The sequence below is a fragment of the Mesitornis unicolor genome, unplaced genomic scaffold, assembly GCF_000695765.1.
Source record: "Mesitornis unicolor isolate BGI_N332 unplaced genomic scaffold, ASM69576v1 scaffold30077, whole genome shotgun sequence".
Taxonomy (NCBI): domain Eukaryota; kingdom Metazoa; phylum Chordata; class Aves; order Mesitornithiformes; family Mesitornithidae; genus Mesitornis; species Mesitornis unicolor.
This window is the reverse complement of record NW_010194858.1, coordinates 32,426-46,626: the sequence shown is the minus strand read 5'-3', so window position 1 is coordinate 46,626 and position 14,201 is coordinate 32,426. Positions and strand designations below refer to the sequence as shown.

General features: G+C 43.7%; 2 protein-coding genes across 3 annotated transcripts in view; one reads left to right on the top strand and one right to left on the bottom strand.

The window, feature by feature from the left end:
* The window catches only part of GPM6B (glycoprotein M6B), a 30,229-nt gene extending 18,749 nt beyond the window's left edge, over window positions 1–11,480 (top strand). The window contains exons 4-8 of one of the 2 annotated variants that reach the window (XM_010187945.1): window positions 2,400–2,556; window positions 6,241–6,412; window positions 8,311–8,384; window positions 8,698–8,763; window positions 11,047–11,480. In XM_010187945.1, the coding sequence (XP_010186247.1) occupies window positions 2,400–2,556; window positions 6,241–6,412; window positions 8,311–8,384; window positions 8,698–8,763; window positions 11,047–11,196 (619 nt within the window). In that variant the 3' untranslated portion in view covers window positions 11,197–11,480. Of the gene's footprint in view, window positions 1–2,399; window positions 2,557–6,240; window positions 6,413–8,310; window positions 8,385–8,697; window positions 8,764–9,384; window positions 9,655–11,046 lie in introns of those variants that run through there. The other variant, XM_010187946.1, reaches the window with a different exon arrangement.
* A 2,654-nt stretch (window positions 11,481–14,134) lies between these two features.
* OFD1 (oral-facial-digital syndrome 1) overlaps window positions 14,135–14,201 on the bottom strand; it is a 32,354-nt gene continuing 32,287 nt past the window's right edge. Inside the window, exon 22 of the mRNA XM_010187944.1 lies at window positions 14,135–14,180. Coding sequence (XP_010186246.1) covers window positions 14,135–14,180 — 46 coding nt within the window. The remainder of the gene's footprint in view (window positions 14,181–14,201) is intronic.

Here is a 14,201-nt window from a genome sequence, read left to right as displayed (position 1 = left end):
GCTTTTGTCTGGTGGCAGTGAGCGATTTAGCTCAAGTTGCGTCTCACACACAGCAATGTTGGGATGCTGGGTCTGGATTCGGCCTCTTGCTCTCTGCTTACCACAAGCCAGCACCAGTAGCAGGCCCAGCACACAGCCAGCCCCTGGAGACGCCTCTGTCCCGGGGCAGGGGGTGAGGAAGGGCAGCCAAAACCTGCTGAAAGCCACCCAAGGGATCTGGGTGGGGGTCCCTTTGCAGGCCATGTGCCTCTGTGAAGAGGGGGCCTGCATGGTTCACGCTTGTGGGCCGGTTTGCATGCGCTGAGCCTGAGGTTTCCACAACTGACCCCATCCCCTGGGAGCGCTGGCATCAGTCCCACAGCACCATTTTGAGGCTGCTCCCCCTTGCAGGACCAGCTGTGCCCAGATTTGCCATGCAACTCTGGGACTGCACCCCACCGGGGTTCCCTGAGAACCCCCAGCACCTCCCACCCTGGCTGCGGCTGGACACCACATCCCCAGCTCCAGCACGTGAGCCACAGGGACCCTGCAGTCACCCACAAAATTTAGCAAGAAACTAAGCAGCTATTCTTCAGCGACCGGCTAACAAAACGTCCTTGTGCCTGCGTCAGTGTTCATTTGAGCAAAACAGGAGAAATTGCCAAAGTGGCTGTAATGGGCAGCGAGTTCTAAATTTTGGAGAATTGTTGACGACCTGTCTTGTCAAGTCAGTGTCAGCAGCTGGGGAAACTCCTGCTGGAGCAGCTGAGGTCTTAGGCTCTGAGGAGGTCTAACAAGGTGAGGGAGAAGAAAGAGGCAAATAATTTAAGTCCAAAGAGACATAAAATAAATGAAAAATACACGAATCCATTTGTTCGAATGGATTTTTAACCAGTTTTCATATTACTAATTTCTGGTAACATGCAGTGAGTTCCTCCTAGACAGTAAATGACAGTGAAATGAATTCTTCTGTTCTCTCTTGAACACTTAACTTAATTTTTTTCATGTTTTACAGCACAGGTGCAACAGATTTAGCCTGTTATTTTTAATCAGCTTGGAAAATAAACATAACACTTCCCACGTGTAATTTTAAATTAGCAATATCCCATTTTGATACAAGGGGTATGCTATCTGTCTGCATTTAACTATAAATGGTAGTAATCAGGAATCTTTAAATTAAGCTAAAACGTGCAGATGCTCCTTGGAGATATACATGTATGCTAACAGCTACTTAGTGGAAAGTGATAAGAATTCAAAAAAACATTTGAGGAAAAATAGATTTATCAGTAGAAAACTGGCAGTGTGGATGTTTAAATTTAACCTCTCTGTTCTGTGAATGACTTCATCCAAAAATGACCATCCCGACAATCAAATTACTTTTAAGAAGGCATAAGTTCTGGAGAAGTCTTACTGTTAACAAAGTATGATTTTTGGAGGCCAGAAGAAATGTCATATGAATGATAGGGCATTCTGGTCCTCCAAAACAATCAGGTTCAGGTACTGGATCTGATTGCTAATATTTAGAAATTATTCTTTCCATTTACTTATTCTAGCCAGAGTAAAAACACCGTAAGCGTATCATTGCAGATGGTAGATTTTTAAGGAATCGAGAATCTTCTCAAATCATATCTGAGGGAAGTGCCTGTGCCACATGCCTTGCAATCTCTTCCTCTGGATGATTCCAGAGTACCTGAAATGGAAGCATTTCCTAATTTTTTTTTTTTTTTAGTTTTTAAAAATTTAATTAGATTTTGGGAAGCTCAACACTGCTGTGACTTAAGGCACTGAAACTACTTGGTCACTTGGAAGTACCCTCCTAGGCTGCAGAGCGAACCATTCCTCCTCAGGAATTGCACATTGACTGAGTTTTGTATCAGAGAAGAATCACTGAATTTACAATTTTTTGCAAAAATACATTCACTGTATTTTATAGGTGGAAATGGTGGATTTTGGGGACTACTTCATTTCCCTAAGCCAAAGGAATCCCATGGAGCCTGGTAGTTCAGGTCCAGCCTCTGCCATTTGAAACTCCTCTCCCTGTGTCACCTCTGTCAGGCATTCCCTGAGTTTGGTGCCATGACAGGGATAAAATAACAGGAAAAAGGAAGTCTCCATAGTGGAGACATGAAATTGCAGCTTCAAGCCAGTGAATAATACCAGTCAGGGTAAGAGGTGCAGCACGAACAGAGGATGCTCAAGCAGACGCAAGGTGAATGGACTTCGGTGTTGCTTACCTGTGGAAGTGGGATAGTTGTGCCGGCGCTCTCCCGCAGCCTGCTTGCTTAGAATGCATTAAGGAGCCTTGAACGCTGTTTTTAGAAAATTAATTATCTCATACCTATTATGATTTGTGAGGACTGACTTTGTTTTTATAGGACTGAAATCTAATTACATCTTTCTTTTTTCCTTTTCCATTTTAGAATACAGCTAATGCAGTATGTAATTTATGGCATTGCATCATTTTTCTTCCTGTATGGGATAATCCTTTTGGCAGAAGGTTTTTATACGACAAGTGCTGTGAAGGAGCTGCATGGAGAGTTCAAAACGACAGCCTGTGGCCGCTGCATCAGTGGAATGGTGAGTAGCATTAGAAGTGGGAACAGTCATCTCCGCTTGCTAATACTTTTTGGGCTCGGTTTGACTCCTGTGTTTTTGAACCACAGTATAATGCTGCTTTTTTTGCTTAACTTCTGGTGGGTGGTCAGAGCCAACCCCTGTGGCTGCTCCTTCTTTGAACCTGGAGGATGCTTGGTCAAATCCAAATTCTGCAGATGGGCTGTCAGGGTGCTACTGTGTCCTAAAGCTGAACCCACTGGTCTAAACTAAGTTGATAGAGACTGCTAATTTTCATAGAATCACAGAATGGTTTTGGTTGGAAAAGACCTTTAAGATCATTGGGTCCAACCATCGATCCAGCCCCGAGTCAGCCACTAGACCATGTTCCTGAGCACGACATCGACTCATCTTTAAAACACTTCCAGGGGTGGTGACTCAACCACCTCCCTAGGCAGCCTGTTCCAGTGTTTGACAACCCTTTTAGTACAGAAATTCCTCTTAATATCCAACCTAAACTTGCCCTGGCGCAACTTGAGGCAATTACCGCTTGTCCTATCATTAGGTACAAGGGAGAAAAGACCAATCCCCACCTCGCTACAACCTCCTTTCAGGTAGTTGTAGAGGGTGATAAGGTCTCCTCTCAGGAGAGAATTTTAAAGTGCTCAATGCAAGACAAAATAAACTTTGTGCTTTTAAACATGGAGTGCACCAGTGATGCACTAAAGTCAGACTGTAAAATGGCTGTGGTTTGCAGAGCTGTTTAAATAACAAACTGTAATGCCTCTGACTTCCATAGTCAGTTCTGCTTTAGGATGTCTGGATCCTTCAGACAAACAGCGATGAATGAAGCTTCGCATCATCATTGCACTTGAATTAAGTGCTGCTGTCTTGCTTTTGCAGATGGCGAAAGGCATACAGATATAATAGTGAGTCTTTTTCACAAAGCTGAAGCGCTCAAAGCTACAAGCCTTCATCCCTTCAGTTTGCTTCTGTATTAGAAAAAAATTTAAAACAAAGTTTGACTAAAAATAAAACTTCAGATTCTCACCCACGTTGCCCCCTAGGGCGCACTCTGCAAGAACAGAAACATAACTGTGTTTCTGAGACAGAATTTCAAAGCTATTTCTGAAAATCTGAATTCAAAGCTCGTAGTTATGGAGGAAGCTAAGCAGTATGACAGATCGCCCACGGGGAAGTGTGGGTGAAAAGAGAAGAGGCTTTTGATGTGATTGTTGCATTTTAATATACAATATATATCCTGTACTTAAAAAATATGTACTTTCAGCTGGCTAAATAAAAAGGAGATGCATGTTTATTTTCAAGAGGGTTAACAATTTTCCACTGTGCTGCTGGATGCTTAGTGAATTTTTCAAGAGCTAATAAAAATAAGACATCCGATCATTTTCCAGTGAAGCAGCTATTTGCTCGCTCCGTTTCTAGCAAGTGTGATCTTCACTGAGGAGCAAAATTAGATCTAAAGCAGCGCTTTCCAAAATCCAGAATGCAGTAGAAACATCCACATCCTCGCACCTCGTTAGTGCAGCCAGTTGCTTGTACAGTGAAGTAGTTGCTGGCACGTGATTGTCAGCTGCTTGCACAAATACCAGTGTGACACATGGAAATGTGACAGAGAAACGTGTTTTCATGTTTGCCTATATTTGTCCACACAGTGAAGGAGAGAATTTAGCAGCTGAGTGATGGCTTGGAGCTGTGGTGAAGACCCATCAGTGGTTAGTGGTGACAGTCATGGCGTAAAAAGTGCCTGTACACCGCTGTGTACTGGTAGAGCTGCTTCAAGCACTAAGGTTAGAAGCAGGTTTGCAAGGAGATACAATATCTGAACAGAGTAGTGGCTGCAGCCGGGCATGGACAACACGCCTTTGTACACACAGCATTTTTTTCTTTGCCTCTTTGATCAAGAGCTCCTCTACTTCTTCCTCCGTGACGTTGCCAAGCGAGGTAAACCTGCCCAGAGAGGTTGTGGAGTCTCCTTCTCTGGAGACATTCAAAACCCGCCTGGACGCCTTCCTGTGTGACCTGGTCTGGGTGATCCTGCTCTGGCAGGGGGGTTGGACTGGATGATCTTTGGAGGTCCCTTCCAACTCCTGAGATTCTGTGATCCTGTGAGGTCCTAAGAGGCAGTCCCTACCCTCTTAGAATCACAGAATCATTAAGGTTGAAAAAGACCTCTAAGATCATCGAGCCCAACTGTCAGGCCAACACCACTGTGCCCACTAAACCACGTCCTGAAATGCCACATCCATGCGCTTCTTGAACACCTCCAGGGTCTTGCATAAGGTTATTACAGAAGACAGACTTCCAACTTCCCTGAATTATTTGTGTTGGCTGTGGTAATGCAGAACAGCCATTTCCCACAGTTACCGCATTAAATGTGCGAGTGGGTGTGTTTTTTCCTGCCTGTTTTAGCAGTTAAAGGCTTCATGTACTTCCTCTCATGCACACTTCCATGTATACATATGCAGAGCCACGTTTTACCTGTAGTGCATCTATAGAAATCTTTTAAACTGGTCCGCATGGTCCTTACCAAAACCCAAAGAGAGAATTCTCAGTTCTCACATAAAGCGTGCAGGTCTGGTGTACGGCAGTATTTAATACGACATAGGGTGTTTGTACATCCCTGCAGCGTTAGTTCAGCCCCGCAGCTCTGAGTCAGGCTGAGACAACCTCCCCCCTTGGGGCCTTTCCCATCCTTTCCCACCCAAGTTTCAAGTGAGACAGCGCAGCACCAGTGCTGTACTGGAAGCAGAGGCTTCCCAGTCCACCTACAGCTGAAGAACCAGCACCAAGGGAGCGTGCAAGGGGTAACAGCGCTCCCCTGCTTTCCACGTGGGATCCAAATCAGGATCCCTCCAGGATCCAAATCCTGGGCTGGCCAGGAGGAGGGAGCTGGGGACTGGTGGCAGAGCCACTGTGTCACCATAAATCTTAGAGGAAGAGGTAAAAAGGAAGACGTCCAGTGGCAGGGGCAGGCTGGAAATTTCCAAAGCAATTTGTTGCCATACTGTATAATCTTACCAAAGGAAATGCACATAGTAATTTTATATTTTGTAGTATTTTTGAAAGAGCAACCCCAAACCAGCATATTTCAATGGAAAATCCATGGTTCTCTAAGGTGCAGGAACTCATTTTCTTCTTGGCAATGTGTATTGGATCAATTAAATCTTTCTAAACTGCTGTAGCGGTCGTGGTATGTTTTTCAAAATGGGTATTCTCAAATGTTGCATTCGAAATTGACTTCAGTAAATCAGGGAGTACGGGAGAGCTCTGTGAACATCGATTCACTCTCTTGTTTTGATTTGCAAGTTGTATAGAAACACTAGTGCCTTGCAGTTAATTAGAAAAATGTAAATTGATTTTTGTTGGGGTTTTATTGGTTTTAGGCTACAGCCGGCACCCCTGCTTCGCTGAGAATCTTGAGAAATTAATGCACTGCTCTTTCAGGAGGGCAAGGGGTTTGCTCAGGCAGGCTGATGGAAATGTCTGAACTACTTTCTCAGTAGCGCTTGAGCTACCAAAGTGTTTGTAAGCAACGAGAATACTGTTTTCATTCGTGCTTGGAAATCAAATGCTTTGTTACTTGATTTCTGAAAGTGTGCTGAGGGATTATTTTGAAGCATTTTTAAGGAACATTCAAGTGCTTTTTTCAAAGAATAAATGCGAAGTGCTTGTGTTTTCTCTGCCCAGTTTGTTTTCCTCACCTATGTGCTCGGAGTGGCCTGGCTCGGGGTCTTTGGCTTCTCTGCTGTGCCTGTCTTTATGTTCTATAACATATGGTCAACCTGCGAAGTCATCAAATCTCTGCAGACAAATGTGACGGTTCCAGGGGACCAGATCTGCGTGGATATCAGGCAATACGGTACTTATTGTAATCCTGATTAAATGCCTTATCCTTTCTCCTCGGTCTGCCTGCAGTAGTTTTGTCTCAGCCTTATCAAACGAAGCAAATGCAAAAGCATCCTGTATCTCCGAATGTGCTATTACTTTTCTAATTAATTCAGATTGCACTGATCTCTTTCCAGATGCAATCAATTTAACTGAACTGGCAAGTCGTTTATCTAAAATGATTTGGTAGCAGTTTCCAATACTATAATATTAAGGTTTAAAAATAGATCAGCCTCGAAATAAACTGCTTTAGAAGCAGCGCTGTGAAAGAGAGAACCAGATTCTGGGGTTTGAACCCATATTCATATAGTCTTTCCTTTCCAAAAGTTGTATTTGCTTTTAAATATGAAGTTAACACCTGAACTTTGCTCTAAGAATTACTTCCAGTCAAAAAAACCTGCAATCAAGAGCTGCCTTAACTCATCACTAATTAACACTGCTCTCTGATGGCACACAGCGATCCGAGGGGGATGCAGGTAGCAGAGCTTAAAATAAGATCAGGTTTTTCAAGTATTTCATTCCTTAAGGTGAACGTTTCCTGAAGTTATTCTTCTCAGCTTCCCTTGTGCAGAAGGGCTTTTGCCACCACTGCTTTTAGCTTGGTTTTAGCCAGCGTTTTCTAGGAGTGTTTCTTTGGACTAAGCCATTCAAAGCTGAGATTCGGAGCTGAAAAAGAAACCTTGTTTTTGCTTTCCTCTCCGGGCTCTAAGTCCAGCAGGAGAAGATGAGATACACTGATATTAAAAAAGATAATATAAGATTGAAAAAACAATATAAGATATAGTAATATTAAAAGCAAAAAGTCCCAGATCAGTTAAATGTTTGCATCCTATTTTAGCAACCGACAGCAAGAGGCTGGGAAGACGTTTTCAGGGAGCAGAGGGAGATGATGTGCTCCTCCACCTTTCTGCTTCCCCTGGTGGTTTCACAGCCGTACAAGCACCGTGTAGGGCTGTGCTGTTCCTCTGAGCGCTAAAATCATTTGGGTTTCAGTGAGTGGCGGGAGAGAGCAGCTTCTTCACGGACACCTTGTGCCATTGAACTGGCCTTGCATTTCTGTGAAGCTCAAAGGCCTCAAGCGTATGTTGCTGTCGCAGAGAAGAAGCTGGCTTTAAAGTCCATCCTGTAAAATCTCTCTGAAGGCCATGCCATGCTGAGATCATTTCAATGACCTGACCCTTATGGAGCTGCTGATTCCAGCCAGCTGAGTTTGAAATGCAAGCTCTATGGAGGAGACAAACTGGTTTGCTCCCGTTTCAGATGGCTTTTGCTTAAGCTTTACATCTGCTGTGGGCCTAAAAGTCTAGATCCTGTCACCTTTTCGGTTTTTCAGCTGTGTAAGAAAAGTAACTGGGAGTACATGAGCTACAGCAGCCTGAATTTTCTTGCAGCAGCATTCATGTCATGCTTTTTTTTACCTACTGGAACCAAACCAGAAAAAAATCCTCCCCTCTCGCTCCATGTTCACACTCTTCTGCAGTAGTTACTTGTTCGGGTAGAACCGAATCTGGTAAGCGCTATCCCGAAAGGTGCCAAGTACCTCCGAGATGCAGCTTCTCCCTTCCAGCGCTGAGTGGGGGCGTAGGCAGCGTGTGAGTGGACCTGAAGTGCAAAAACCCAGCCCACCATTTGGCTGCCATATGGGAAAGCCACATCTGAGAACGCGTCTTGGCAGGCAGCCGCGGTGGAGGGGGAAGGCACAACTTGAGTGAGTGGTTCTAGTTCCTCCTGCCAAATCCAAGCTGTGCCGGTCAGCGCGCGGGTGCCCAGAACAGGAACACAACTGGCCAGTGGGTGGGAAAGATGGGTGAGGAGCAGAAAAGCGTGTGTCAATCGCTGACACAGGTGTTTTCTCTTGCTGTGGTATTGCAGGTATTATCCCTTGGAACGCTGTCCCTGGCAAAGCCTGTGGCCCGATTTTAGAGAACATCTGCAACACGAATGAGGTACAGAAACATAACCTGCGTGCAGCTTTTGCCTCCAAGTCACTTCTGCACCACGTAATAAATAACGTGATGGAAACTCTTTGGAAAAAGCTAATACTGATAGTGTAAAGAGATAGAATAATTTCAGTGTTGTGTGTAAATCCGTGTTAGGTCATCCAGAAATTGAAAATAATTTCAGAACGTTTTTATTTTCTAAAGCTTTGAATGCCTTGCTATGAAGATGGTTTTATAGTATCCTTATTCTCTAGAGCAGCAGAAATGCTTTTTATCCTGTCCTGGTTACTTCAATGGTTTTAACATGTTTTTTCTGCAGTTCTACATGTCTTACCACCTGTTCATTGTGGCTTGTGCTGGAGCTGGTGCCACCGTCATAGCACTGGTGGGTAGCACTTTTTTATTGCTTCTTTTATTGTGTAACGTGTTCCTTTCAGGTTTAAGATGCCTTAAGATCCAATTTTGTGTATCTTAAGAATAGCGACACTAGACATAATCGCCATTATTTGCTGCTATGATTTGGTCATTACAGGTCAGCGGGTCCCAAACTTTTGCTGTCAGAAGTCATCTTAACCCGCCTCCCCCACCCTTAGAATGAAATTCTTTGCATGTCCTTTGAAAATCCTACTTCCACCCGCTATTTCTGTTTTTTACATCCACTGTTTCTGTACATTTCTGGAGTTTATTTGATCGGTCGCCCGTAACCTCTTAGGTTTTTTGTCTGGAGCCAGCCAGTTTGATTAGTCCAGCTCTGCGGTTGGGCAAGGGGATGTTACCGAGATGGTTTGCTTCAGGTGGCCAGCGCTTCCCGTAGCGCCAGCCAAACCCAGGGGTGATGGTCACTCTTTGGTGATGAGGACCGTGTGTAAATGGCGAGTTACTGACCTTGCATCTTCACCCTGGAAGAAGCTCAGTCTGTTGTGAAAGTATCGAGAGTTGGCCCACGTGGGCTCGAGCCATCGCCTCGTTGTATCTTACCCTCCTGTATTTTGTTCTCTTCCACCAGCTGATCTACATGATGGCTACCACATATAACTATGCCGTTTTGAAGTTTAAGAGTCGGGAAGATTGCTGCACTAAATTCTAAATTGTATAAGCCCAGTACAGAGCTGCATTGCGTAGCTTGAAATACCACTGACACCCTAGGCTAAAAGTCTAGCTTTCTGAATTCTGTTCCAGTAATTGTAAATAGCTTCAGTGAGCATCCGTTAGCTTATCAGATTAATAAAAATGACTTCTTGTATATGAACTGTGATGTGGACGAGATCTGGCTATTTTTTCATGTCGAGAGGATTCAGTTACTGCAGGGGTGTTTACAGAGCGTCCTCCCGATGATGGGGTGTTTCCATTTCGAGTCTCCGCTCGTATCTCTGTCAGTCATCTCCAAAACAAAGACTGGAACAGTTCAGGGTCAGAATTATTAATTTCTTCTTCATCTTGAACACCAAATGCGACCCCCCCTGTGCACACAAAACATAGGTGATACGAAAGAAAAGGCATAGTAGAGTAGTGCCGGTTTCTTTTGGCAGAAATCGGAAGCCCAGGTATCACGAATGAGCGGGCTCGTATCGCAGTGCACGGATGATAAAGCTGACGATGTTCTTTTACTTCGTTTTTAAGTAATTGCCAAATCCCGCTCTCTCTGGAAGGAAACACATCCCCGTGTTAGCTCTGCATAAAACAATCACATTCTTTCTTTTGGACCCTGAACTGCTAAGGAACAGCGTTTAAACAGCTTCTGTTCTCGTACGGCTTGCACTTTAGTAACTGATTTCTCAGTAGCCAGATCTCAAAACTGTAAGTATGACTGCACAGGAAGCAAAACCATGCATAGATCCTAGAGACCTTTCTACACTGTTGGGATTGAAAACAGACAAAAAAAAAAAAGCAGCGAATCAGTGTTGTCAGATGTAGATTTTCTTGCATGAAGTGTGGTGGAAAGAAGTTGGGAAGAGATGAATGCGCAAAGTAGAAAAACATCCACGCAACAATAATCATTAAAAAAAAGAACCAGTTGCTATGTGTGATGTGCAACTCTTCACCGGAGGTTGGACAATGGAAGTTTGAAATGTAGTTATACAAATATACGATTAAGACTTCTTAACCCAGAGATTGCATGCTTTTGCTTAGTTTTGGACTGGTGTTCTGCTGTTTAATTCTTCAATGTGTTAATGTAGCCGTGTTCGCGTGAATAAAACCGTTTACAGTTTCAGGCTTTTTCCAGGGGGAGGGTGGAATTCTCATCTGCCGGTTGGGGGAAAAGGACCCCCAGGATCTGGGCTTGGATATGTGTAACCAGCGCAACCCGAGAGCAGTCCTGCTGAGCACCTCCTAGCTTACAGAGGACAGATGTTGCCACGTACAAACCTTTTCCTGCATCCCCCCATTCTGCATTTTAATCGGTCCGTCCGACTCTGTAGCTCATTTTATTGCTGTCATACTAACTTCCTCCGGATTGTGAATAACCGACTCAAGTACCAGCATGCCAGATTCTAGAGATCTTTGGAAATAGCCTCTGTGCTTGTTGTTTGAATAACATGAACGCTTATTAACGTAGAGTAACTTTTTATTTTGGTCGTTGTTTTAAAGAGCGTCTATTAATCTGACTAGCAGCTTGCTTTGCCTCTTGACATGCTCACTAGCCATCATGCTCACCCTTCTCTTCCAGATCCACTTCCTCATGATACTGTCTTCTAACTGGGCCTACTTAAAGGATGCGAGCAAAATGCAGGCCTACCAGGATATCAAAGCAAAAGAAGAGCAGGAGCTTCAGGATATCCAGTCTCGGTCAAAAGAGCAACTCAATTCTTACACATAAGTGTTTGCCACAGTAATTCAGCAGAAGAGTTCTGTAGCTCTGACAAATCAACAGATAGCTGCTCTGCAGTACAGATGTGTGTCTACCAAACAAAATTAGAGAGACGTGCAAAAGCTTCACATTCCAGCTCCTGGGACACATTTGTAGGGAGATCTTCCCGTGGGTAATCTTCCATCCTTTCCTACAGAGAATGGAGGGTTTATTCCAGGCATTTTAAAAGGCAACACTTCACAACAAGTGACCAAATTACTCTTCTTTGAGGCTCGTGGTCTTTTACTCTTTGGCGCGGTCTGCGGCGTGGCACCGTGGCAGGTGCTCAGACCAGCAGCAGCAGATCCCTGCGCAGCCCTGGGGCAAAGGCATGCGTCGGCCGTGCCCTTTCAGCTCTCGGCCGAGAGCCCAGCGGTTCCTAAGCCGCACCAGGGCTGGCTTTGACCCCTCTCTGCACGGGAACAGCCCTCTGCTTTTGTGCCACAATTTTGTATGAGGAAGCAGTCGCGCTCCTGCGCTCGCGTGAGCGCTGTCGAGCGCCTGGCCCAAGTTTTAATCTTTTTATTAACTAACTACGTAATGGAATGTAGATCCCCGGATCTGGATAATGATCCCCTTCTTTGAAAATAAATGTCAGCTTTGCCTTAATATTTATTTTCTATAAATGTCTTAGCATTTATATAGTGGCAGGAGACCATTATCCTACATGTTCAGTAAGTGGAAAGTGTTACCTTATTAAAATGACACTGATCTGACTATTCCAAATGAGCGGATGAGAAAGTTTGCAGAGTTTTACACAATAAAAATTACAGCCATAAAGCAGAATACAGGATGTCCACCTTTCTCTATCTTGGTGCTTAGCAAATTTATAGTCAGTGCTTATGTGTTTTCCTTTATACAAATATTAATTAGCACATGAAGAAAAACGTGGTGTTCAGAAATAAAAACACAAACAAACTGGTGCCATTTTAAAGTCATTTCCCATAGAAGTCTGCCTTCTAATTAATGTTTTTTTTCAGAAGCATTCAGTGATATCTTCTTGAGTATTAGTGATGGTATATTTGGTGTTTGTTCTATATGATATATATATATATAAATGTTGGGGGCGGGGGGGGGGGAAGTAAAATTGGAAGAAAATGAAATATTCAAGTCGTACCCCTGTGAAGCTGACGTGGGGCTTGATAGTTTTGACTGTTTGCTGAATATAACTCAAAGGAAGCACAAATTTCTTCAAGTCAGTATTAAGAGAAAAGGTGTTGGGGAGGGGTATTAACTTCAAATATGGATTTTTTTTGTTACATATTGAAGTCTAATTTGACAGTTTCAAAAAAAAAAGGGGCAAAGTTGATCCATGTAGAGCAAGTATGACAAAATAGCCTAGTGTATGTTCTTACCTGTTGCATGAAGGAGACATTTCTACAGCAACGCAGGTGATGTTCTAGCCCAGTGTTTGCATAAGGGTAATAATGGAGGCAGTGTCTTAAAGCCTAATTCTTTTCTAATTCAGTGTAGCTATTACTGGGAGTTTTTGAAGTTTTGTTTAAGTAGTCTAATATTTTTATGTAAAGAGCATTAAATTTTGCTATGTATAAATTTTTGTAACCTAACAGTGAATCAATATTTTCTATCAGTGCCAAGGGCTTCCTGTAGTTACATCCAAGTGTTAAAATAAATATTTGTAGATAATAGACACCACTTGTGTACGATTATTTGGAAACAGACCTACAGCCCCTCCGTCTTAGTGCACCCCCGTGCTCTACGTCCCTACCTGAGGTTGTGTGCAGTAGTGTTACCCATTGCTCCCGCACGGGGAAAGGGTGCCCTGTAGGTGTTCGCTTCAGCATGGTAAGTCAGCCAGGTCTTTTAGCATGAAGTAGTGGTAGATGTTCCAGGCCAGCATAATGCAACGAGCACTATCCCTCCCCTTCCCGACATCAGACAGGAGGAGCCTCTCCGAAATTTAGTGAAGGCCAGCGTTGCTGCAACACCAGCTTAAGCAGCACGTGAAATCAGACTAGCCACCAAATCATCTTTGAGCTTAATTTCTAAACGCAAAGTTGATTTCTGTCGTGTTTTTTGGTACGTCACGTTTCAACATCCAGTGGATTCAAGACAGAGCTTTGGTTTTTTTTGCCCTTAAATTCTGTCAAACTTGGCTTCATGTTCTTGTAGTTAGGCCAAGATGAGCAGCCTCAAATGCAGTGCAAGTTGTAATATATGCTGCCACCCAAAATTACTTCATTGATAAAAAACTACTGTATTTTATACTGTAAATAAAGTTTAACGATCTTGCCTATAATCTACCTACAAAATACAAAGCTTAAATAAAGATGAGTTCAATAGCACTTTTATTTGAATCTCTCCGTTCTGGGCTGGTTAATACCAACAAGGTGCCACGTGAGATAAGACTGCTTTTAAAAGTGTTGGCTTCCCCTGCCATAGCAGTGGAAGGGACACCTTACCTTGGCTCCGTCACACTCTGCTCGCTGAAACTGCGCCAGCCGAGGGTCTCCAGGGGACACCTTTGAAAATGTGACTGAATTTTTTTTGGTCCCTGTACACGGTTACTTTGCCCTGCCGTTTGTAACACGTGGAGCGGCAGAGGAGGGAGCTCCACTTGCAGAGCTGTCCAAGGCTATAGGAATTCAATGCCAAAGCCAACCTACCTGAGCACACCCATTAATTTCCTTACACTGCTGTGTCCTCTCCCTCTCTCACCCCACTCAAAGGCCTCCTGGATTAGTGACACATCAGGGCTCACTGTTTGAAGTCAATGACTGACTTGAAGAGACAACAGCTCAAAATCAGCTTTATTAACTTACAACTATACAGCCTGCAATCTCGGTGCCTAACATTGATTACAACTTTTTACAGGCAGAAAGCTGCTTTAAAAACATTTTTATTGTAAAAAATAGTAATAGAAAATAAAAAAATCAGTAGCTGTTGTTCACCAGAAGTCTTCATCCACGTCTCCCTGAGAAATACCTGCAGTGCTGTATTAGGGACAGGAGGGA